This window comes from Crocuta crocuta, unplaced genomic scaffold, assembly GCF_008692635.1.
Source record: "Crocuta crocuta isolate KB4526 unplaced genomic scaffold, BGI_CrCroc_1.0 scaffold124, whole genome shotgun sequence".
Classification (NCBI taxonomy): Eukaryota; Metazoa; Chordata; class Mammalia; order Carnivora; family Hyaenidae; genus Crocuta; species Crocuta crocuta.
This window is the reverse complement of record NW_027551573.1, coordinates 9,022,370-9,047,903: the sequence shown is the minus strand read 5'-3', so window position 1 is coordinate 9,047,903 and position 25,534 is coordinate 9,022,370. Positions and strand designations below refer to the sequence as shown.

General features: G+C 48.4%; 1 protein-coding gene across 2 annotated transcripts; it reads left to right on the top strand.

Moving 5' to 3' along the window:
- The first annotated feature begins 10,730 nt into the window (after window positions 1-10,730).
- CUNH16orf78 (chromosome unknown C16orf78 homolog) lies at window positions 10,731-24,776 on the top strand. 2 transcript variants are annotated; one of them, XM_077751316.1, is made up of 5 exons: window positions 10,731-11,016; window positions 13,858-13,965; window positions 14,439-14,556; window positions 22,095-22,350; window positions 24,488-24,776. In XM_077751316.1, exons 1-5 carry the CDS (start codon window positions 10,867-10,869, stop codon window positions 24,633-24,635), a joined length of 780 nt encoding a protein of 259 aa, XP_077607442.1. In that variant the 5' UTR covers window positions 10,731-10,866; the 3' UTR covers window positions 24,636-24,776. The 2 variants fall into 2 exon arrangements, with proteins under 2 accessions (XP_077607442.1, XP_077607441.1); XM_077751315.1 differs by having other exon boundaries at window positions 14,436-14,556.
- The last annotated feature ends 758 nt before the right edge of the window (window positions 24,777-25,534 follow it).

The window sequence follows — 25,534 nt, the reverse complement described above, 5'->3', positions numbered from 1 at the left end:
CCAGTGAAGGGAGACTCCCAGGGGTCCCCGTCCAGCAAGACCTGCCCCCCTCCCACAGGGCAAGGCTCTCCCTGTGCAGACCACTCCCCAGCCCCTACTTGTCTTTTCTGGGATTTCCAATTAATCATTTCATACAAGTCCTGGATGGTGATCTATTTCTGGGAACCCAGCCTCCCGCCGTGGGCCTTCACAGGCCTTATGATGTCCGGCCGGGCAGCAGCATAGCGGGCCCGAGGCAGGTGAGGTCTCCCACCCCGCATCAGCGAGAAATGACTATGAGCCCTCGCCGCCCGCTGTGGGCATGTTGCTCATGTCTGCTCACTCCAGCGCCCCCACCTTGTGCTGGCCACACCGTCTCTCCCAGCCCCTTCCCATCATAGGACCCCCCGCCCCCGGAGCTGCACAGGGCTTGCTGCTCTCGTCCACCCTTTGGGTATGAGTTCCAGCAACACCTTCTCAGTGAGGGCCTCCAGGGCCCGGGAGAGATGGAGCTCTACCAAACCACCCCCAGGGCTGCTTGAAAACCACCTCCAGAGAAAGATGCAGGTGGAAGGCGTCACCCTGCAGGCTACACTCTGGAATCAGAGGAGAAGGAGGAGCACGGTAGGGAAAGCAGCTGCGGGGACCTTGAGCAGCGTGGACAGAAGGAGAGACAAACTGGAGCAGACTGCGGGGGGCATGGAAGCTGGTGAAGATGTAGCAGATGCTGCTGTGGGCAAGTCGGGCACCCGGAGCCAACATTAAAGATGGCAAAGTCCCTGGTACTTGCAGTCCCGTAGGGTCATCCTAATGGGCAGGAGTCGGAATCAGGAGCCAGGGCTGGGCCCACGAGCATGACAGGGGGTAAAGTGGTGGCTCCTGGGGCACCAGCTCAGGGCTCTGCAGGGAGACGCGCCTGGAGCTGCTCCTCGGAGCTCCACTTACAGAGGGACACTTACAGAGCCTGTCTTTTCATGCCTCCCACCCCAAGACCCCACAGCTTCTCCTAGAGGAGGGTGGAGGAGAGGGAGTTGCTGCGTAGTGGAGACAGACTCACTTCTCACGCTATCAGCCCTTGTATCTTTCCCAGCCTTCTGCTTTGTAAGTTAATTCTGTTAGTATTTTTCATGTGCTTATTGTGTTAAGAAACCTTCACATGAATAAATCCTCACCACAACCCTGGCTGGTGGGAAGAGGGGACAGGTAGGTATGGTTATTAATCCCAGATTTTACAGGGAAGGATGCTGGGGCAGAGAGGTTGAAAATCATGTCCATGGTCACGTTGGCCTTAAAGTGGCAGAGCCATGACTTAACAGCCGTCTGGCTCTACCACACACTTAACCAGGCACCACGCTGCCCTGAAACGAAGGAGTGTGCATCCCCTCCCCTGCCACTGAGCTAGCCCAGGCCCCTGCCCAGTCCTTGTGGCCGGCCCCCTCCCTGCCTTCCTGAGGTCCCATCAACCCCACCCCCCTCTGACCAAGTGGCTCCCAATTCCTAACAGCCTCTCCTCCCTTCCATCCAGCCCCACCTGACACCCAGCCCCCACCTTGCCCTGCAGTGATTTCCTTCCCACCCGGGTCCCCTTTCAACTGTTTCTCCTAGAAGCTTCAAGCAGGAGAGACAGCTGGGAATCTGCTCTGCAACCTGCTTGGGACAGCCACACTGGGGCCACCCAGGCCTCCTGCTGCCACCGCCGCCCAAAGGCAGACATTCGGAGCTTCTCAGCTGACTCCAGCAGAGAATTCACCGCACCATCACCGACTGCCATCATGCTGTGATTAGTTAATCGCTAAGTGCATGGGGCTTTTAATTAACTGCCAGCCCTGCGTGGGAGGCCAGCTGTTCCACGAACCACATCAGCGTGAGGCTCCCCCAGTCCAAGCTGTTGGAGCACTTCAATCATGCACTTGATGCTTGGGTATTTTGATGCTTCGGGGGATGCGGCTGCCACTTCTGCAACCCTGATAGAGCTGCCAGCCACAGGGAGGAGAAAAGAAGATGACCATCAGTTGGGGGTGGGGGTGGCCTCAGGTGTGTAAGTGTGAAAGGGGAAGTCTGCACAAGATCTGTGAGTGTGCAGATGTGGCTGTGGTGTTTATCTATATGTCAAAAGTAACTCAACTCAAATAAGTGTAAGGAACAATAATAACAACCACAACAAAAAACCCTATAGGTGCCACGTAACCAGAGAGTATGAGACTTCAGGCATGGCTGGATCCAGGGGTATGAATAAAATTACCAGAGCAGATGGAGCCTGGTCTATCAGAACAGCAGTGCGTGCAACCTGGGTGAGTCAACTGAATGCAGGGAGCTTCTGTGAGACTTGAACAAGAGAGCAACATTGTTCCTCCAAACGGGGATGTCCCTTGCTCCTCTCTGACTCAGTTATTCCCTCCCACCTCTGAGCCTCTAACTAATTCTGGTCCCATTTCTATTACAACCTTATGACATTTAATTGTAACCATTTGTTCCCATGGCTGTGTTGTCCAATAGACCAAGATTCCCCAGCGTTAGCACTACTGACAGTTGGGGTTGGATAATCCTTCATTGCAGGGCTGTCTTGTGCACTCTGGGAGGTTTGGCTCTGCACAAGGCCAACGTGGACTCTGCACGTGACAGAGGGTGACAGTATGGATGTGTCCCCATCTCAAGGAAGAAGATGCTTACCTTGTCATACCACACCCTTCATTTATTAAACAAATCAGAGATATGAATTTTTTTATGACATGCCCTGATTTCTAGAACACTTACTCAGGCTGAATAAAATACATCTGAGGGCCAATATCACTTGAGCTACTTTGCAACCCCTCATTGAGTCCTAGTCACCGTAAGACAAAAGAGGCCAAACGGCAAACCCAAGGTCACACAGCCAAAGGAAGCAGAGCTGGGTGGGCCTCGTACCTGGGCCTCTGGCTCCCTGATTAGCCAAGTCTCCCCAGCTCCGTGCTGCTCCATGTTTTACCTCACACTCAGAGCCTTCCAGCCCTGAGGCCTGGCCCCTGGAAAGCAGCCTCCTTGGGGCCCTGCTGAGAAAAGGAAGGACACTCTCAGGTCGTAGGAGACTGCAGGGCTGTGAATATGTAAATCACAGCCCACTCCACAGCACATCCATCCTGCAGCCTAACTGAGACATTTGCTTCGAGTGTCCTGGAAAACTAGGGCAGATGTGGTGCTCTGAGAATCAGAGCCACCCTCCTCGGACACTGCTGAGATTGGGGACCAACGGCTGTGCTCTGGAACTTGGGCCAGCCACAGGGAAGCAGTTCTTACTAATAAGATTTTATATATATATATAATATAATATATATATATATTAAATGGCCATTGAGTATTGCAATGATACTGGGTATTAAAATGCCAGAAAGGAGGGCACAGTCCAAAAGACAGCCCATCGCTAAAGAAACCATTCAGGAAAGATCTGCTAATTTCATCCCCCAACCTCCCCCCACCCCAGCCTATGCTAGAGAGGTTGAAGGTATGTTCACACCTTTTTTGACACTCAAGGCTTCCTCAATTTGCAATTCATCTCAGTAAGTACCACTTGATGGGGGGGGGGGGGGAGGTGTGGGGAAAACACTGTCGGGAAAGGCTTCATTTCTTCCTCACAACCTTCACCTCAAGCCCAGGCCCTACTCTGGACTTGGGATCCCAGCTTGTCAGCACCAGTGGTCTATTTGATGTTGCCTACATATATGCACGGTGTCTTCCTAGGTCTCTCTGGCTCAGCATGCCCACCCATCCCCATTTCTGCTCACATCACTGAGGTACCTGGCTGGTTGGAAACATTCACAAGCTGCTTGGTGAATGAATGAATGAATGAATGAATGAGAGAAAGAAAGAAAGAAAGAAAGAAAGAAAGAAAGAAAGAAAGAAAGAAAGAAAGAAAGAAAGAAAGAAAGAGCTTTCTAAAGCAGCAAAGCATTTCAGTTCCTTCATTCTCTGGCCTGATCTGTTTCCTGTCCCCATGCCTCCACTCTTTAGACACAGATTATCTTCTCCTCCCTGCACACCTTCATACCTTGGCAGGTGCCACTACTTCCAAAGAGAATGTAATTTTCCTATTGTTGAAGCCTCTGATTCCTTCAAGATCGACTTCTTTCTTGGTGGAGTCTTCTCTGATGGCCTCCCCTCCCCCCACTGCCAGCAGACTTCACCATGCCCTCCATCACTATTATATGTCACCATCTTCCCTATATTAGCTATTTGTATCACACGAGAGATTTTTACTGCAAGTAAGAGAAAACACAACTTGGGCTCATTAAAAGTCTGAAAGGCTCAGGGGCCCCTGTGTATCTCAGTCGGTTAAGCGTCAAACTCTTCATATTGGCTCAGGTCCTGAGATGGAACCCCGAGTTGGGCTCTGTGCTGAGTGTGGAGCCTGCTTGGGATTCTCTCTGCCTCTCTGCCCCTCCCCCACTTGCACACATGTGCACACACACACAAACACACACACACACACTCTCTCTCTCTCAAAATAAATAAATAAAACTTTTTTAAAAAAGTCTGGGGGTGCCCAGGTGGCTCAGTCAGTTAAGCTTCCAACTTCAACTCAGGTCATGAGTTCATGGTGCGTGAGTTCAAGCCCCATGACGGGCTCTGTGCTGACAGCTCAGAGCCTGGAGCCCACTTTCCTTCTCTCTCTGCCCCTCCCCCACTCGACTCTGTCTCTTTCTCTCTCAAAAATAAATAAACATTAAAAAAATTAAGTCTGAAAAGCTCAGGCACTGGCTCTGCTTTTCAGTGAGTCTCTTGACTCTTTGAATGGTGTTTGATCTTCACTGTAGCTTCCCTCCCTCATCAGGCCAAAATGACCACCACCATTCCAGGCTTCACCCCCACCATTCACAGAGAAGTCTTCTTCCTCACGGTCCTGGTAAATCTTCCAATTCTATGCCGATTGGGCCCCTCTTGCATCAATCATTCTAGTCTGGGAAATGCAGGGTACTGTTTGGCTTACACTGACCTGATCCCGTCCCTCAAATTGGAGTGGTGTTTGCTCACCCAAGTGGAGGGGACAGTGGGAGACAAGAGCATGCTCGCAAGGCTTCGCAGTTGTCTCTCCTGGGAAACAATAAGCTCCATGAGAGCAGGAACTGACTCTACTTAATTTCTTTTCTTTTTTTAATGTTTATTTTTGAGCGAGGAAGGGGCAGAGAGAGTGGGACAGAGGATCTGAAGCAGACTGCATGGACAGTGGCAAGCCCAACGCTCAAACTCACAAACTATGAGACCATAACCTGAGCCGAAGTTGGACGCTCAACCAACTGAGCCTCCCAGGCGACCCAAATTTCTACTCTCCCCTCCCTCACTGTCCAGCAGTGCTTGGCACCAGAGACACAGCCATAAATGCTCCTTGATTTGAATTATCTCCTGTCCCATGAGAATATTGTCTGGGTCCTGAGTCTCCTAACCTCTGGTCTCTTTTAAGATGGCTGTAGCTGAAAGAGAACACTAATACTGGTGTTCACAAACATAGAGTTCTGGCAACACAATTTCCACCCCAGAACAGGGCTTCTAGAAACATGTGAACACTGATTTCTACTGCAGATTTGGGGATGAGAAACCTGGGGTAAAGAGGCCCCATGTGTTGCCCATTCACTAGCTCACTCATTCACTCATCTACTCACTGTATTGATGCCTGTTAATTCNAATGGAGAGAGACAATGTGATTGTACACATAGTGGCCTCCACCTACCCATCCTTGATTGATTACAATTGATTTTTTCCTTATTTCATTAGTGGGGTTGCACCATTCCCTAAGAGGCATTTGGAAACTTTGGAGGATTGCCTTCTATTTTACTTGCGACCAAGCATTAAAACATTGAGATATTAGGCACCTGGTGGCTTAGCTGGTTGAGCATCTGACTCCTGGTTTCAGCTCAGGTCACAATCTCACAGTTTGTGAGTTCAAACCCCGTTTCAGTCTCTGAGCTGACGGTGCAGAGCCTGCTTGGGATTCTCTCTCCCCCCACCTCTCTGCCCCTCCCCTGCTCCTGCTCTCTGTCTCTCAAAATAAATAAATAAATTTTAAAAAATAAAATCAAATCTTGACATAGACCCAAAAGGAGACTGTATATATTTTAAAATTTCTCCCTTATATTAGTTTGGAGGATTATAGTAACTTTTTAAAATGTGTGTATGCAAATGGGCTAAGTTATATATGAATTTTATGTTAACACAGCAAAGAGGGTCTTACAAAACGTATTATATAAAGGGTGTATTGGCAGGAGACTTCTGCCTATGGCTGAGTAGGCAGATAGTAAGCCCTCTCCCCTAAAAGCAATTGTGAAGCTGGACAAAACTGATCAAAACAACCACGTAGTGCTCTGCACATCCACCAAAGGCACAGCACACTTGGAGCAGTATTTGTGCTTGAAAACCAGAAAATTGGGCAAGAACAGTGAGTGTCGGTGGCATTCCTGCCAGACGCTGCCCCAGCCCCTCCTCCCAGCTACAAGCACAGGGTCGCACTAGTGCGGGGCAGCTTCTCTGCTTCGGCTAAAGGGAATCCCTGGGTTGGGGGCAGGGAGTGGCACCCATCCTTGGCACCCTTGTAGGATGAAGTGAAAATCTCCAAGGCAAAAAGCACAAGAGCTACCAGCTCCACCAGACCGAGGCTGCCGGCTGTGCTTGGGGCAGATACACTCCTGGCTAAAGCTGCAAGCGTGCAGTGTGCAAACGACAGAAGACCCAGGCCAGCCGCATGCTCCTGGCGGACCCCTAGGCTGTGCATGTGCGAAAGATGAGGAAGAGTGCAGCAGGAAGTAAAGGATAGGAAACATGGAAGTGGCCTGAGCTGTGTGTTCCTGTTATCTGCTGCTTCTAAAATGGCTCCCAGCTATCCTCACCTCCTGGGATTAGTGCCCAATGTAATCCTCCCTTTGGGTGAGGCCAGCAATAGTGACCGGCTTCTAATGAACAGAATGTGGCAGAAGTGATGGGTGTCACTTCCGAGGCTAGGTTATAAAAGAATGGCGTCTGCCTTGCTCTCGTTCTCTCTCTGGTTCTTCTCCCCTGCTGCTCTGATGAAGCCAGCTGCCATGTGGGGAGCTTCCCTGTGGAGAGTCACGTGTCACACGAGACTGATGATGGCCTTCTGCCAACGGCCAGCAAAGGAAGAACTCAGTTCAGTGAGCTGCAAGGAACGAGTCCTGCCAAGAACCAGATCAGGAACTTGGAGGTAGATCCTCCCCCAGTCAATCCTTCAGATGGACTGGCTGTAACCTGGCCCACACCCTGATGTGAGCCTGAGTCAGAGGACCCAACCAAAGTACACGCAGAATCCTGACCCATAGGAACTCCGCACAGTAAACTGTGCAAAAATAAATAATAGTGCAGCAATAAGAGAGATGATACAGCCCCCTATCCACACAGACTCCTCAGCAGATGGCAGAGAGCTTACTGGCTTGAGGTATTTGAGCACAGTCTCTGCCCAGTCAGATATGCAGACACAGGAGCAATGCGTAGGAAGTTAGGCTTAGATATAAAAACAAAAATACAAAAAATTTAATGAGAAACTTCAGTGGCTTTACACCATCAGGAAGACAGGGATTCCCAGACAGGATTCTGATTCACAGAGCCTGGATAAGTTACTAAACAGAAAAAAGTGGGAAAAAATAGCAACAGTAAACCTGGCAGGAATCAGAATCCAAAGTTGCTACAATATTTCTTAATGTCCAGTTTTCAACAAAAAAATTACAAGATATGCAAAGGAACAGGAAAGTGTGACCCACGCTTAGGAAAACATTTGTCAATAAACCCTGTCTCTGAATGTTCCCAGATGTTGGATTTAACAAAGACCTCATATAGCTACTACAAATACAGCAAAGATTTGAAACAAATAATGCTTAAAATTTTAAATGAAAGTATGACAACAATGAGTCAACATAAATTCTTTAAAAAAAATTTTTTTTAAATTTATTTTTGAGAGAGAGAGACAGCGTGAGCAGGGGAGGGCCAGAGAGAGAGGGAGACATAGAACCCGAAGCAGGCTCCAGCCTCTGAGCTAGCTGTCAGCACAGAGCCCGACGCGAGGCTCAAACCCATGAACCGCGAGATCGTGATCTGAGCCAAAGTTGGACACTTAACCAACTGAGCCACCCAGGTGCCCCCATAAATTCTAAATAAGGAAGCAGAGATTATTTTTTTAAAAAGATAAGTGAAATAGAAGAATTTTGTAACAAAGGAATAGTATGTCAAGGAACTCTAATAAATTAATTTTTAAGTGACCCAATTGAAGAGAGCTAAGTATATTTTTATTTTTTCTAACAAAATAACTATCAGTTACTTTCATTTTGTAGCAATCTTAATTTATCTGTGCAATTTATACAAGGGTTTTTAAAATTTTTTTGTTTGTCAACATTTATTTATTTGTCAAATTGACTAACATACAGTGTGTAAAGTGTGCTCTTGGTTTTGGGGGTAAGAGGTAAAAAATGGGTGATGGGCATTGAGGAGGGCACTTGTTGGGAGGAGCACTGGATGTTGTATGTAAGTGATGAACCACAGGAATTTACCCCCAAAATTATTTTTTTAAAAAGAGAAATTCTGGCATTGAAAGTATAATTGAAATTAAAATTATACTATAAAGACTCAAAAAAAGATTATACATGGCCAAGGAAAGAATCAGCAAACTTGGAGATAGATTGATGGAAATGATCCAATCTAAGGATCAGGGGGTGGGAAATGATTGAAGAACAGTGAACAAAAGTTTGGAGCCCAGTGATACAACATTAAGCACATCAACAGATGTGTGATGAGACTCCCAGACATAGGAAGAGAAGGGAACAGAAAAAAAAAATGGAAAAAAGTGGCCAAGATATTCCAGAATCTGACAAAAAAACATTAAATACATTATCTCCAAAGTTCAAGAAGCTTCAAGGAGGATAAATACAAAGAGATCCGCACCCAGACACATCAGAGCAAGTATTTAAAAGACAAAACGGGCTCCTGGGTAGCTCAGTCATCTGACATCGGACTTTAGCTCAGGCCATAATCTCATGATTCGTGAGTTTGAGCCCCCCATGGAGCCTTGTGTCGGGCTCTGTGCTGACAGCTCAGAGCCTGGAGCCTGTTTCAGATTCTATATCTGTCTCTTTCTCTGCCCCTCCCCCATTTGCACTCTGTCTCTTTTTCAAAAATAAAAAACATTTAAAAAATGTTTTTGTCATTAAAGACAAAAACAGAGAAAAAATCAGCAATAATAATAATATATTTATTTATTTATTAATAAATATTTAAAAATTTGATAAATTAATAATAAATATTAATTTAATTAAAGTTACCCAAGAATTCTATTATCTGGCAAATGTTTCTCCAAAAATAAAAGTAAAGACATTTCCACACACACAAAGACTAATAGAATTCATTGCTAAAATCCTGCAAATATATTTGTAAAATGAACGAAGCCAGATACGAAAGACTATATGTGTATGATCCCATTGATATAAAACTCTAATGGACAAAACAAACCTGTGAAATTACAAGTTAGGATCGTGTTTACACTCAGAGGGAGACCCTGACCAACCGGAACTTTAGCGAGGAATTCTGAGGAAATTGTTACACAGATGTCTTCATTTGAATTTGGTACATTTTTTTCTTTATTTTTAAAAATTAGATTTCTTTTTATTTTGTTTTTTTTTTTAAGTTTATTTTGAGAGAGAGAGAGAATGAGTGAGCAAGTGAGGGAGGGGCAGAGAGAGAGGAAGAGAGAGAATCCCATGCAGGCTCCACACTGTCAGCACAGAACCCCATGCGGAGCTCAAACTCACAAATTACGATATCATGGCCTGAGCTGAACTCAAGAACCAGATGCTTAACTGACTGAGGAACCTGGGTGCTCCTGGCACATTTGTTTATACACAGTTTTCTTCAATAAAACTTCACTAACACAAAAAAGGAAGCTTGATCGTGTCAGTCCCTTCCCTCTTTATGAATCCCTTCATTGTTTCCCCCCCTCCTTCCCAGTCTGAGCAAACCTGTGACTTCTAAGGTCCTGTCTGGTCTGGCCTTTGCCCACCTCTCCAGCATCATTTCTCACTACCTGGTACTCTAGGCTTGGCCCTTCTGTTAAACTTCAAGTCTGCATGCTTCCTTCCTGCCACAGGGCCTTTGTACATGCTCATCCCTCTGGCCCAGAGCCCCCCTGAGACCTACTTAACCTTTAGCTCCATGCTTGGGTGAGTCGTGACCCTCCCACCCTCCATCCAAATCTAGTTCTTTTGTTTTGTCTAGTTCACAGAATTACATTTCTTTCCTTCAGAGCACTCATTTTTTATTTGTCCTTAAAGACTCATAGAACAATAATTTGCTGCTTTGTCTTTCCCACTAGCCCATATGTTTTAGGAGGTCTGGCTATGTCATTTTGAACTATAACCCCAGCACCATGCTGGGCACATAGTAGGGATCTGATAACTATCTGTTCAATGAACATAAAAGTAACTGAGGCTATAAAAATCTTCATTCTAATTAGAGCACTTTGTGGAAAGCCTGGATACCAAACTAAGGAATTTAGATTTTTTTTATAGGCTACAGGGAGTCATTGAAGTTTTTTGAGAAAGGGAGGTATGTGAATTAAGGGTTGTTTAAGATCTCCACAAAAGTAGAGGAGGAGAGGCTGTGGCAGAGTCCAGATAAGAGACGGTGCCTGCAGAGAGGCAGTGCCCATGTGAGGCAGCCAGTGCTGCGCCCACCCTGACCCTGCAGGCCAGCCTGACAGTGACCTCACAATCACCCCTAGACCTCCCACCCTTGAAGACCAATATCCCAGCTGCTGGCCCAAGTTCACATCCTCAAGGCCACCCTTTTCCACCTGAGGCCCTCCAGGCCAGCCACCAGAAACGGGGGGTTCCACCTGCCCACCCCAGGCACAGCCAAGACCTCAGAATGACAGGGAGATCAGAGCTTCTAAAGGATTCACTGCCCACCGAGAGGAGGTCCACGTGGCGGACCGCGGAGGAGAGGCGGATGTCCGACCTCACGCGGGTGCTGGAGTGGCTGCAACGCAGGCAGGGGAAGAAAAAGCAGGCTTTCCAGGTGTGTACTGGTGGGAAGACTCGTGTGGAAGACCGACTCGGCGCTATTACAACAGGGGAGACATGGAACCAGAGGCCCCAGAAACAAAAGGCAGGCGGAGTGTTAAGCACTGGATGAACTAACAGAGAAGCCCTCGGGGCAGAGGGGCGGTTGTCAAGGTGGTTAGGCGGCTGTGCTCACTGTCACTCAGGTAGTTAGCTCCCTACCCTCCCACAGAGACCCTGAGGAGGGGGTGCAATCTTTCCGGGTGATTTCCTTTCGAAGGGATGGGTTCCTGGTCCTTGAGAAACATATTCCTGGATTCTGAAACTGGTGAGAGGCTGGGAGAAGAAGATTTACATCGCAAAGGGGCAGGAAAAGAATTTACAAGTGCCAGTTTTCTAAAGGAAAAGGAAAGAGAGGTCCTGGGTGCAGAGCCAGGAAGGAACCTCTCTAGTTTAATCAGGGTGAGGGGAGCATGTCTCAGTCAGCATTCCAGAAGAGCTTAGGGACAATAGCTTCTAAGATCTCCGGGGTGGCAGACTGGGCCCTCCCCACTGTCCCCAGAAGCTTGCATCCGGCTCCAGGGTCAAAGGTCCTTCAGTCTCCACTGCTGCTATCCTGCGGGGACTCCTGCTAACATACCTCCTGCTCTCTACCCAGCATCCCAATGAGTTCTAATCCACTGGTCTTGGCCATCCTCCGCTGAGTGACAGAATACCATAGACGCAGTGGCTTATAAACAACAGAAGCCAATGCCTCCCAGTCTGACAGGCTGGGACATCCAAGATCAAGGTGCTGGCAGATTCAGTGTCTGATGAGGGCCTGTTTCCTGCTTCATAGATAGCAACCTTCTTGCTGTGTCCTCACAGCAAGGAAGAGATGGGAGGGCTCTCTGGGGTCTCTTTTATCAGGGTGCTAATCCCACTCATGGAGGCTCCACCCTCATGACCCAGTGCCTCCCAAAGGCCTCACCCCTAACACCCCCGTCACTCTGGGAGTCAGAATTTCAACATGCGAATGGGGGGAGGGGAGGAGAGACACCATTCAGCCTGTAGCATCGCCCTCTCTCTCTCTCCAGCAACTATGGCAAGCAGTTTTGCCTCAGTTTCCCCCCAGTACCACCATCTATGGAAAACCAAGCCATGTCCTTAGAAAGTGTTCTCTTCTGTGGAGGATGCCCCCTGATCTTGAATTCTCCGACCCCCAGAGAAAATGAGTGATGAAAAATGGCATTACGTAGGACAATGCTAAAGCTTATTAAGCATTTACTGTGTGCCTGGCCCCATGCTTAGCATTGCACACGAGTTGTCTTGTCTAGTGCTCCCAGCAGAGATGCAAGGTGCGCGCCATTCCAACCCCTCAGCGGAAGTGAGGTAATAAGGGAGCCCAGTGAGGTGCAGGGAAGCAACCTGCCTGAGCTCACAGAATTAACGAAGGGCCAAGCCAGGGCTCAGACTTACCCAGTTCTCTAGCTCATGGGCTTTGCCAGGTCAACTCCCCATAACCTCCTCCACTTTCTCTGCTCCCGTTACTAAAGTGGGCCCTGCCTTTCCAGAAAGTCCCCCACCATTTATGTACTTGCTTATCATGCCTCTACAGAAAGGTCTGGAATGCCAGTTCCCTCAGACATACTAAAACACACCTGAGAAACATATTTTACATTAAGATGCTAATGACTCATGGGTTGTCAACCCTCCTGGCCCCCCATTTTGACTGCTGGGTCGCTCAGAACTCAGTATCAATCACAGAGATTTATATTCCCTTCTGTGAATTCACTTCTACCTACATGCTATGTGCCTCTTCTCATGAAGATTATATTCTAATGTTTTCACGGCTTTACCTTTTATGTGGCTTTTACTGGAAGTAATTTTGGACTCGCGGAGGGAACAAATTTAAATTGAAAATACAACGAAATCTTCAAGCATCTTTATCCTTCCCAGAGGCACCCGGATTTTGGAAGAAGCTTGGCAGGTCCCAGAGAGCACGCGGGAAGGGGGTGGGACACAGTAAAGGCGGCTGGAGGGGGGCTGCCTGTGGCCTCCTCTCCCTTCCCCTGTCATTCATGAAGTTCTCACAATAACCCTAGGAGATAGATCCTACTATTGCCTGTCTTCAGATGAGGAAACCAAGCCGCGGAGAGAGCAGTCGCTTGCCCCAGGTTGCTCAGTGCGCAGCAACAGCGCAGGATTCCCACCGGGCGTCCGACCCGGAGGCCAGCCCCAGCCCCAGCAGCACGCTGCGGGGGGAGACCCGGCTGATTCCGTTTTCCCTGAGGGCCTCCAGCACCCCCACCCCTCGTAGGCTGGCTTGGATGCCCCTCTGTGGGGCCCTCCCCGCCGCCCCAGGGGGTAGGAGCCTGGGCATGCGCGCAAAGAAGTCCACAGAGGCCCAGAGGAGCTCGCGGGAAAGAGAAGGGCGCGGTGAAGTCCGATGACCGGATGGGGAGGGCTTGGGAGAGGAGGGAGATCTGCGGACAGAGGGCGTGTTCTGGCTGGACTCCAAGACAGGGCAGCCTTCCCGTGGCTTCAGCCTGGAGGCCGTGGCAGGGAAGTAGCAGCTACGCAGGTCATCTGGGGGCCAGGTCATTTGGGGGGCCACTAAGCTGGAGAGAGGGGCCAGAGTGGAGTGATCATAGGGAGCTAGTGATGGGTTCTGAGGTGGGGAGGGGGCAGCCAGACCTGGGATTCAGAAGGTCATTCTCTGGGAGCAATGTGACATGGACATCAGGGCATGTCTGGAGACAGAAGAACGATTGTGGGGGACATGGGGGGGACAGAAGTGCCAGAGTGGGGGCAGCCAGATCTAGAGCTCCCGTCTGTGGGGGCCACCACAGTCCAATCCTCTGTCTTTAAAAACCAGAAATCCAAGTTGGCGGTGCCCCCTAAAACAACGGGGAAGGAAGAAAAGAAAGGCCACAGCATCCCGAAACCCCAGAAAGGGAACCGCCAAGTAGCCTTCTCCGAAAAGGTAATGCAGGCTCCGCCCCCGCACAGTACCTGGCTACATTTTGTTTCAGTTTAACGCTCTGAAATCCACCCCTGCTCCACACTAACACACAAATGAATCACCCCTCACTTTCACCAGGAGGCATCTTCTTCCTCTCGGCTCTCCCCAGACCATTCAGGGATGCCAGCCGAGGGGTTGAGAGGGAGAGCACCCAAGCCTAAGTGCCCCCCCCACCCCGCCGCCCCTGAGGGCTGTGGCTTCTGTGACCCCGCATGGCCTCCCTCTGAGACAGCAGGGTCCAAGCGTGGCATGTGGGTGAGTGGGTGCCAACACGCCACCCGGCCTCCACCTTCCCCGGGCCCAGAGCAGTCTGTCCTTTGGCCCCTTTGCCTGCCTTTCTGCAAACCCCTGAAGTCACTCATGTTGAGGGCGGAGGAGGCCACACAAGTCCTGTTCCTCATGGTGAAAGTTCTTTCCCCGCCCCCTTCAAGAAGATCCCCGAGCAAGGCCCCAAGAAGGACAAGGACCAAAAAATCTATGGCATGGACCCCAAGGGAAGACGCCTCAGCATGGTCCCTGGCAGCTACTCAAGGGACAACCCCCGGAAATCCGGTAAGGGGAGCCTCCTACCATAAGATGGGACGATGGGACGCCAGAATCATCCTCCATAACTGCCCACCTCTCAGGGGGACGAGAAGCCCACACTGTTGTCACAGCAGCAGCGTCCACACCAGCCCGGCAGCCCCAGGCCGTGTGGAGCCCCCCCTGGCTCTCTGGGGATCACACCACAAGCTGGCTGTGACCTGGATGTCTCTGCTCTGCCCACACGGGGGGTTCTCTTCTCATGATGCCACTCTTCTCAGGGTGTACCCCAGGTTCCTAAAGCCAGTTCGGTGACTGCAACCTCATGAGCTCCAGGTCATCTCACTAGTTTAGGTGCTGTGACGACGTCACTGTGCACACAGGTACCACCCCTGCTGGCCCGAAACCTCCAGGTGTCGCTCACACCCAGGAAGAGGTAGGCTCACGTCACGCCAGGCCCCCAGTTCCCCAGGCCGCCTGGCTTCGACCCTTGGCTCTACTGCTCTGTAGTGAACTTGGACTTGTATAATCTGGAGGGAGTCACTCCATCTGTGGGGGCCAGTTTTCACAGCTAGAATATGAGACATTAACAGGACTTGCCTCACAGCAGGGTTTTAGTGAGATGAGGCATATAAAGCAGATAGCCTGATGCATAGTAGGTGCTCAATAAATGGTGGCAAAGTCTCAGGTGGGCTGTACCATGGCACTGGAAAAACAGTGGCATTGATTGTGCCTGGCTTCTTGGAAAGGAGGTGTCTAGTAAAAGAAAGGGGAGGAGTGGGCGAAAGCTTTGGAGTGGCGGCTGCCAGGCCGCCTGCCCAGCACTGCTCCCATCATGCCCAGCAAAACTCCCTCCTTTCCATTTCATTGAACACACCAACGCCATTGTAACCCAACTGCACTCACTTGCCCATCAGGTTTTCAGTATGACTGGCACTAAATGCAGTTCAGGGTTCTGGACTGAATCCTAGAACAGCACTTTAGTGGGAAAAGCGGTGAAATCCAAAGAAGCTGTTATGTGCCGATGTTAATTTCTTAATTATCTTCTGACAAATACGCCCTGCCTGTGTTGTTAACAGGAGGAGAAGCTGAGCAAGAGTGTCCAGGAGCTCTCTGTGCTATCTTTGCAACTAGGTTGGCATAGGCCGTCTGGGAGGCGCCACGCCTTTCCTGAGTTTTCTGTGACTCCCAGGGTCAAGTCTGGCTCCTTGCTGGCCTCTGAGCAGCTGCAGATCTCCATTCCCGTGGTTGTTCCCTGTGCCTCCAGAGCAGACCCAGCCCCACGTCCTTCATTTCCCCCCACACCTCTCACCAGAAGCCTTTGTGTGTAAACAGACTTTACTGAAGGTTGGGGGGCAACTAAGGAAAAGAATTTCATGGCAGAATTCTACAGGAAACAAACCAGAAGTTGATTACAAATCCCCCTTAAGGGTTCTTCCAAGTCCTTTGTCCCCAGCACAGGAGCTAGAGGGAGCCCAAGCCTGGCACCCAGGCACAAGATTTAAGGAGCCGCTCACCCTCTGGTGCCGACTCTGCACTTGCGGGAACCTGAGACTGAACACCTCCTTAAACTTTGCCCCCTTGGGCACTTTGCTGGTCTCACTCTGCTCCTGGGCCTGCCTAGCTCCCCCCTCTTCTTTGTTTTTCCTCTCCCTCCATCCTCTGCTTTCCTCGCCCCACAATTCCCATTGGCTTTTTACTTGGAAGGATCACTTAATTTCCTTTGTTTCACAGTCTTAGTCCACACTCAAAAGGAGTCTATCAAGATAATTTCCTAAACAAAGGCAGTTCCGTCCGTAAGAGAAACTCACACACCAGCTAATAAAACAACCCTTGTCATAACACTGCACAAAATGCCAGCAGTTCTTTGATTCTCTGCAGTTCCCCCGCCCCAGCAAGACAAATCCACCCAGTTCAAAGAGGGGAGGTTTTCTTCCGCCTGATGTAATACTACAAATGGCCACTGCGGGGCAGCAGGTGCTCAGAGGCACCCAAGAAGCACCTGGACATCCAGGTGTGGCACCCAGGCACTGAATCAGGGATGAGCCTGAGCACAGCAAGGGGAGCTTCCTGCACAGCCTAGCAAGAGCCTAAAATGAATGGGCACCATCTGCTTTTGAAGTCAAGTGCAAGACAAAGCAGCCCCTAGGAAGGGCATGGAGCCAGTTAAGGGCTATGGCAAGAGTCCAAGTGGAGATAGATATGGAGATCAAGTAAGGGTATTCTAGACCAGGACTTCTGGTCCTGGTGTCTCCTGGCCCCACTCAGCACCTGAATTATTGGTGTCCTTGTCAAGAGCCAGATCCCCTGGGCATCCCGGGTTCCCTGTCTGCAGAGTGAGGCCTTTGCCCTCCTGATGCCATGTTTCTGTGTGATCTGGTGAGCAAGAGTCTGTGGGAAATGGCCATCAGATGCTCTCCACCACCCTCCGGACTAGGATGTGGCCGCTCAGTCTTACAGATACAACTCCCCCTCCTCCACGTTTTTAGCGTTGTGATGGCCACAAAATCAAAATCTCTGACGCACCATGTGTTCTGACTGAGTGACACAGAGCCGTCCCCAGCTCCAGAAACCCAAAGCCAACAGAAGACAGCAGTGACAGCCCCCGTGTGGAGCCCTGTGCTTTTCAACACAGACCACTTCATCTTTGTCTCCCTCCCCATTTTCACAAAAGCTCCCATTCACTCCTCTCAACAGCTGAAATGCCACCCCCAGCCCACCAGTGACCACCACGCTGTCGCACCCGGGAGGCGCCAGCCTGCTGCCACGCTGCTGCTGTGGGCCCCGGGCTGCTCCCTTCCCCCCACCCTTGAACTATCTGAAAACACTTTTCCCCTTTCTCTTTCACCAGCCCCCTTGACCTGCGTGGAGGGCCACCGACGTTGGTTTTGAATTTGTAAAATGTGTCTCTGGCTATGGTCCCATAAAAGGCCCTTGGAAAGAAATTGGAGCACTTTCCAAAGTAAATCTTGGCAAAGTCTGAGCCGGCTAGACTAGGAAAGGGGAATTCACTTGGCTTTCTCTCCCTGGGCTCCTATGCCCAGGGCAGTGCACAGATCCCAGAGCAGGAGGGCATTCCTCATGCTGAGGGCTAGAGGGCAGTGATACCCTCTGTCTCCATGAGCACAGAGTCAGCCCTCAGAGCCCCAACTACAGCCCAGCATAAATCTAACTTAGCTGTTCAGCCACGGACTCAGGAATGTGGGTCATCTTTGCCCAGATGGTAGCCAGGTCAGGTGCCCAGAAAAAGAGACCAACGACCTGGGTTCACATTTTCCGAGATCCATCACTAGTTGGCGTCTTGGGCACATGACTTAATCTCTCTGATCCTCAGCTTTCTCATCTGTTAAATGGACATGATATGGTTGTGCGCCTGCATTGCCTTCCACTCTAGGACGCTCCTTGAACACTGCCTGGCACAAACGTCACTTGATAAGTTTCAGACATACGTTTAATTATTATTACCATTTACTTTACTACTCTTCTTTTTCCTACATGAGACTTACCTTGACCGAGGCGATATTCAGATACCTCCGAAAAAGCTATGCTCTTTCTCCAAGGGATTTCCCACTTACGCTGGTGGGGATATGCAGCTCATGATTCTTCTGGAACATAGCACCAATTTTACTACGCATCAACAGGGACTGCTAAGGCCATGGGACCGGGGACCTGCTGTCAGTGCAGAGCACCCTACTGCGCGTACAGAGTCCCAGTTCAGCCACTAACTCATATGAGACCTTGCACAGTGTGCCTCTTTCCAGACTGCTGTCCCTGTATTTATATAACTGTGTGAGGTCTAGAATCATTCCCCCTCAACAGAGCCCAGTAAAATTCCCAAACTTTCTTTCTTTCTTCTTTTTTTTTTTAAAGCTTTGGACAGTCCAATCTGAGACAAGTTCTAGCAAAGCAGATTTTTTTTTAAATATTTTTATTTATTTCTAGGAGAGAGAGAGACAGAAGGAGCAGGGGAGGGTCAGAGAGAGAGGGAGACACAGACTCTGAAATAGGCTCCAGGCTCTGAGCTGGCAGTCAGCACAGAGCCCGACGCAGGGCTCGAACCCATGAACTGCGAGATCACGACCTCAGTGAAAGTCGGGACGCTTAACCGACTAAGCCACCCAGGCGCCCCCGAACTTTCTTGATGAGAGCTTGCAGGCTTACGGGAAGAACAATCTACTCACAAAGGGAAAAAGAAAATGCTCTAGGTGAGAGCAAAGGCACCAAACTACCAAATAACTGGTTTACAGATCAGAATCTAGATACACTTAAAATCAGGCTTAACATGGAAAGACTGAAAACAAAAGAATAGTCTGAGAGATAACAGGAAACACAAGTAAATGAGGTGGAATTAAGGCTAACAAGAAACATGTCAAGTAAAAGAGGGATACTTTTAAATGTGAAAGAGAATAAGTAATAATCCTAAGCTTACACACACCAAAAAATATAGTAGTTGAATAGATAGTTATTGAGACCTGCAAAGAGAACATAACAAAAACACAAGTAGAGTGGGAGATTTTAATATGCCTCTTTTATTTCGTTATATGTCTCTTTTTGGATCATATAGACATAAGTTTATATTGGAACAGAGAACGCATTTTTTTGTGGCTAAAAAGTATCTACAAAACTCATCTTCATTTTCATCCCAAAGAAAACGTTAACATTCACAAAGTAAAGATCTTAGGGCCACTGGCATTATCCTGGAGCAATAATTAGAAATAACATTTAAATTAAAAGATACTCCCAACTCAACAGTCAGAAACGAAGAAATACACTCCTAAAATATCCTGTATCAGAGGGGAAAAGAATTCATGAAAATAAGCCTGTTTCTTACCAAAACCTATGGGAACAAAGGCAGAATCTAGCCTTAAAAGGAAATTTATTTTAAAAACTAAAACTAATAATTCTTGCCTGTGTAACACAAAAAGATGAAAGAAAAACTAATACTTTTAGCAATTCATTATTTACAAGAAGATAGAAGAAATAATTTGTGTGAAAAAGAAAGCTTTAATCCATTAAATAAATACCAGCTGAGATTAATCAAACCCAAGCTAAAAAACAGTTAAAAGGCCCAATCCAAAGCTGGCTTTTTAAAATGCAAATGATGAGTAGTATGAACTTCTCATGACCATTGTTAAAAAGAAGAGTAGGGGCACCTCAGTGGCTCAGTCAGGTAAGCATCTGACTACTCTTGGTTTCTGTTCAGGTGATGATCTCACAGTTGGTAAAATAGAATTGCCTGCACTGAGCACAGAGTCTGTTGGGTTTCTCTCTCTCTCCCTCTCTCTGCCTCTTCCCTTCCTGCATGCTCTCTCTCCCTCTCCCCCCCCCAAATAAATAAATAAACTTCAAAAAAAAGAGTAAAAATGTAGAAGATTTGATACGGAGAGAATATGTAAGCAAAGATGGGAAATACGTGAACTGAGCTGTAATGCACCTCTATCCGATTACATTTGAAAACCTAGAAGAAATAGATCATTTCCTCTCATACTATAAATTATTAAAATTGATATCATACGGGCGCCTGTGGCGGCTCAGTCAGCTGAGTGTCTGACTTTGGCTCAGGTCATGATCTCACGGTCTATGAGTTTGAGCCCTGTGTTGGGCTCTGTGCTGACAGCTCAGAGCCTGGAGCTTGCTTTGGATTCTGTGTCTCCCTCCCTCTCTTCCTCTCCCCTGATCATTCTCTCTCCCTCTCTCTCTCAAAAATAAATAATAAACATTAAAAAAATTAAATTGATATAATAAAGAAACGTTGAGGAAAGCAATTTCTGAATCAAAAACTGAAAGGTGATTGACACTTCCCCACTGAAAAAGTCACCAAAACAAAGACTTCCCACTTGGTTCTATCTAACCTTTTCAGGAACAAATAATCTCCATTATCACTTCAACTATTCTGGACCATATAACACACAGATATTCCTGCATTAATCCCAGAAGCCACCACAACCACAATATTAAAATATTTGCAAAGAAGTAATATAGATACAAAATATTTTTTAAATTTTAGCAAATATGCTAAATGTATGAAAATATATCATCTATGTCAATGTATGAAATTAATTAATACGTCATGACCAAGTGGGATTTCTTACAGCAGTTAGGAAAGGTTAGGTTATCAATACCACGATATCTAAGAACGTAATTTATTCCATTAGTAAAATAAAGGAAAAACCATATAAGCATGTCAGTGACAGAAAAGCAGTAAGTAGAATAAAGCACTGATTACTAATAAAAACTCTATGTAAACTAAGAATTATTAAGCTGCTAAATATTATAAAGCATACCAAAAATAGTGGCAAGTATCATTCTAAATGATGAAATGCTAATTATTTTAATTAGAATCAGGAACAAAATGAGGCATGACTACTCTCATCATCATTGACATTGTGTTAGAACATCTGTCAAATGCAATATGTCAAGAAGAGTATATAATTTTTCTAAATGTTAGAAGGAAGATATTTTCATTGTTCCCCTGGTATGATTACACATCTCTAAAACTCAAGAAAGTCTAGTAAAGAAACAATAAAATGTGGTTTTGTGGTTAGTGGACTAGAAAAAATACATTGTAAAGCAATAGTCTTTTCTCTATACTAGTCATGCCAGTCAGAAATGGAAATGAGGAGAAAATATTCCCTTCTCATTAGTAGAAAAAGAATCTATAAAATACTGAGTGGTAAATTCAGCAGGAAGAAAAATATTAAATTCTCCAAGCATTAGCCCCCATGGTATTTAAAGTCAGTCCAAACCCCATATTTGGGTAACATTTGACACTCACCTTTTCATTTCATACATTTGTGTCTTTGTGCGTGCTGTTCCTCCTGCATGTACATGCTGTTCCTCCTGCCACACATGCTGTTCCTCACACCTGCACATGCTATTCCTCCTGCATGTACATGCTGTTCCTCATGCCTGCCATGCTGTTCCTCACACCTGCGCATGCAATTTCCCCTGCCTGCAATACTTTTCTCTCCTTTTCACCTAATCATCTCTTTTTCCTTTAAAAGCCGTGTCAGGGGCACCTGGGTGGCTCAGTCAGTAAAACTTCGCTCAGGTCATGATCTTACGGTTTGTGGGTTCCAGCCCCACATCAGGCTCTGTGCTGACAGCTCAGAGCCTGGAGCCCGCTTCGGATTCTGTTTCTTCCTCTCTCTCTGCCCCTCCCCCACTCACAGTGTCTCACTCTCTCAAAAATAAACATTAGAAAAATTTCCTTAAAAAAATAAAAATAAAAGCAGTGTCAGAGTCCACCTCTGATCTCTTCCCCCGCCTCCTCCAGGCTATGCTCCCTCTAGGTGAGGATGGAGAGAAGGGAAGGTGAGAGAGGGATTAACTGGAGAGAAGGGGAGCGAGCTGCGGGGGGGGGGAGGGGCAGAGAGAAAGGAGGGAGGAAAAGAGAAGGGAGAATTCAGCCAATGCCAAGAAGAGCCTGCAAGGCCTTGAAAGGACCTCATATCTCACAAGGGGCCATCCTTTGAATCCCGTGCAGACTCGCCAGCCTCACCCCTCCCTGTCCGCCCTGCCTCTCGCCTCTACCAGGCTCTAACTCCCTGCCATCTGTCCAATGTCAGAAATAGAGATCAAGGACACCTTCACCTTGGAGCCCACTCAGCGGCCCATGCCGTACCATCGACAGAGCATCCTGGACCCCGTGCTGCAGGACCCTGTGTTTAACACTCGGAGGTCAACGATCTTGAGAGACTGGGTGGTGAGCAGGATGCCCGAGGTCTCCTATGAGCGCAAGCTGAAGAGCCTCACGGAGAAGGGCACCGAGCCCAAGGTGGAGATGGTGAAAATGCTGAAGCCGGAGGAGGTGCTGAGCTGCCGGTGAGCGGCCCTGCTCCAGGGGTCCCCACAGTCTGGTTCAGACAGCTGGGCTGAGCCGGGGGAGGGGAGGCGGCGGTGGTGGGATGGGGTCCGTCCTTATGTCCTGAAGGGCTGATCCAGGGCCGAAGCCACTGGGCTTCTAGCAGCCTCACCTGCGGGTGGACCAGCCCTTGGATGAGACACAGCACTTAGGTGCTGCCATTTTGAGGCCACGCCTCTGGACGCTTCCACCACCCTTCTGATACTTCCATAGGTTTCACAGTAGAAACCATGAATATAATCCACAATGAAAGAGTGAGTGGTCTGTGGCCATTTAACAGGAAATTCCTCTAAGGGACTTCACACTGTGGTGTGAAGTTGCTGGTGATAGTAGCCACACTCCCTCCTCGGTTGGCCACCTACTATACGCTGGGGTTTTGGACTCCTGAAGGCACTATGAATAAGAGTGTGAGCCTTTTGCTATTTACCGTTCTTACTAAAGGTTTTCTTTCTCACTAGTTCTTTGTCATATTTATCAGGACCTGCTGGTTTCCGGCCCCAAATTCAAGCACCCCTCCCAAGCCTGATACTAGCCTTTACTATAAAGATGTAACTGACAAGATTCAGAAACTTCAGTAGAGAAGGAAACGGACAACAGAATAATGTGGATGTCCTTGTAGGCTGAACAGCAGTGAACTCATCTGTAGGCTCAACACTGGCCTCAGATGCCTGGCATGCAGTGACGCCATTACAAAGTCCTGCTCTGCTCACTGACTGGCTGAGAGATGGATGGGTGGAATGGCAGCCTCCCCAACTGAAGGAGACTTCTAGCTTGACCTTTCCATGGATGGATGACTTTGGCTATGGCTTTCAGTTTGACAGGGTGATTCTAGTTGACTCTGGCCAACAGACAGCCTACTTGGGCTTCATGGTGGGCAGAAAAGAGGTTTGGACAGAGCCTCTACCCTCCAAGGAGGGAGAGAGAATATTTGGAGAGATGGCATCCAACAAGCCATCCAACAAAAAGACGAAATTATCCATAATGGGATCTTAGCAAGTGCTCACATGTATGTTTGTGTGAGATCTTTCAGAGCTGTGGTCAGGGACAGAAGGGGCAGACCCTGACTGGTGCTGTCAGGGAAAAGTGGTCCAGACATGGGGCTTGAGAGTGGGGTCTAGGATGGTTATAAGAAAGGTAAGCTCTGGGCAAATCTTGAAGGAGCGGGAGACCATTCCCAATGGTTATATCAATATCCAGTTCCTCCCCCATCATCTGTAGCAAAGTAAGCAACCAGCAGGTGGCCTGAGTAGGGGGCCAACCTCCTTATACTAAAGCTGGGAACAAGGTCAAGATTGCTGGTAGAATACAGAGCTCTCATCTCTATCTAGATGACAGAGATACCCTCTAGACCACACAGCATAGATAGGATCAATTTCACTCTCCAGTGTAAGTCAGAATTGTGGGGCTTTAGCTAAGATTTTCAATCAATGGCCAAACTTTTAAATTGTTTGAATGATATTATAAGAAAATACTCCCCTTCCCTACAATTTTACTCAGCTTTTATTGCCACTGTTCTGTATTTGGCCCAGGCCTTGGCCTCACTGAGGTTATGCACACCTGGACAGTTGTGTGTCTCCCCACATGGCATAATGCATCATGACCGTCATATCCCACCTGCTTTCCTGATGGCATGTTAGCTTTGGCAGAAGAGCCCTTGGAATGGATATTCTGTTATTTGCTTAACCATTCTTCGCTGATGGAATTTCCTTTTCCTGTTTTTGATAACCCCAAAGTGGATACTTTGATTTATATAGCTTTTCATCCCCTTGGCTTCTCTTCTTGGGATTCATTGAAGGCTTGAGTGGAGTTCCTGAGTCAAAGATCAGGAACTGTTGGCGGGGAGGGACTTGGGGGACAGGGGCGGAGCCTGGCATCCATGTTGCCAAATTACTTTCCAGAAGAGTTATCCAATAAAAACTCCCACCCATTCTGTGAGGTGTCCCTCTCTTTCATAAGATCTCTGTCAGCTCCAGAATGTCCACACGGCCCATTCCCTTTAGAGATCCCACACTGCTTAAGTCTAAGCTCTTTTCAATAAAGTTTGAAGCTATGATGACTCCACCCTCCACTGACTTCTTTGGCCCTTGTCTCACGCAGATACCTGAGGTTGTCCAAAAACAACATTCGAACCTTGCTCAAGCTGTGCAAGGATGCAGGCATGAACGTGGACATCCACCCCCACATGGTCGAAGGGGAGATAGACGCAAAAAAGGTGTTCGCGCAAATCCCCAGCGTGGCCCTCTAGGCAGCTCCTTCTCCAGGCGGCCGCAGCCTCCTCTGCTGTTGGATCTCTGCCCCCCCAGGTGACATCCCCTGGCACCCCATGCCATCTGACCTGGTGCATCCCTTTTAGACCGTAGTGATCAGAAAACAAGGCTAGACTGCATGGATCAGTGTCCTGAGGTAGCGTTTGTCCTTGACCTAAATCAGAACAGACTTGGGGGAGACGGTGGGTTTTCTTGCCACCAAAAGAAGACTCCTTAGAAAGGGGTTCTTATAAAAGGAGTCTTAGAAGGAGCGAGAAATGGAGACCCAGAGTCCCCAGAGGGACATCAGGAAGGGGGACTGGTTGGGGACACACACACATCACAGGTCTTGTACACGACCCCCACCCACCCCTGCCCATGTGGGACTTGGTTCTGTGGGGGGCTGAATGCCACATCTTCATGGGACTGCTTGGTGCTCCCAGACCCTCAAGTCAGGGACTCCCCTGGGACCCTCACCGCTTAGACCCTAGGTACTCCCCAGAGAACCTGGGGTTCAGCAGGGATTGGAAAAGAGAGGGGAAATGAATGCAAAGGGGACCTTGCCCCACCCCCACAGCTGCTGTGGCTACCTGGGTGCTCTCCTGGGGTCCACAGGGCTTTCCTCTGGGGGCTCCACAGGCACGGGGAGTCTCCAGTTCAGCTTCTTGACATTCTAACCACATAGCGACAGTGAGCCCCAAAGACAACTTTGAGAAAAGAACATTTATCAGCACCCCCAAGCCAGGGACCATTGGCAGACAGCGCCACCTGCCGCACAGTGTACACTACTGTTTTACAGACTCTGAAATGGCCTCTCCATTACCTTTCTTAACGGAGTTGTCACCAGATACAGAAACCCGCACACACCGGGAACAGATTCACAGGGGTACATTTGCCC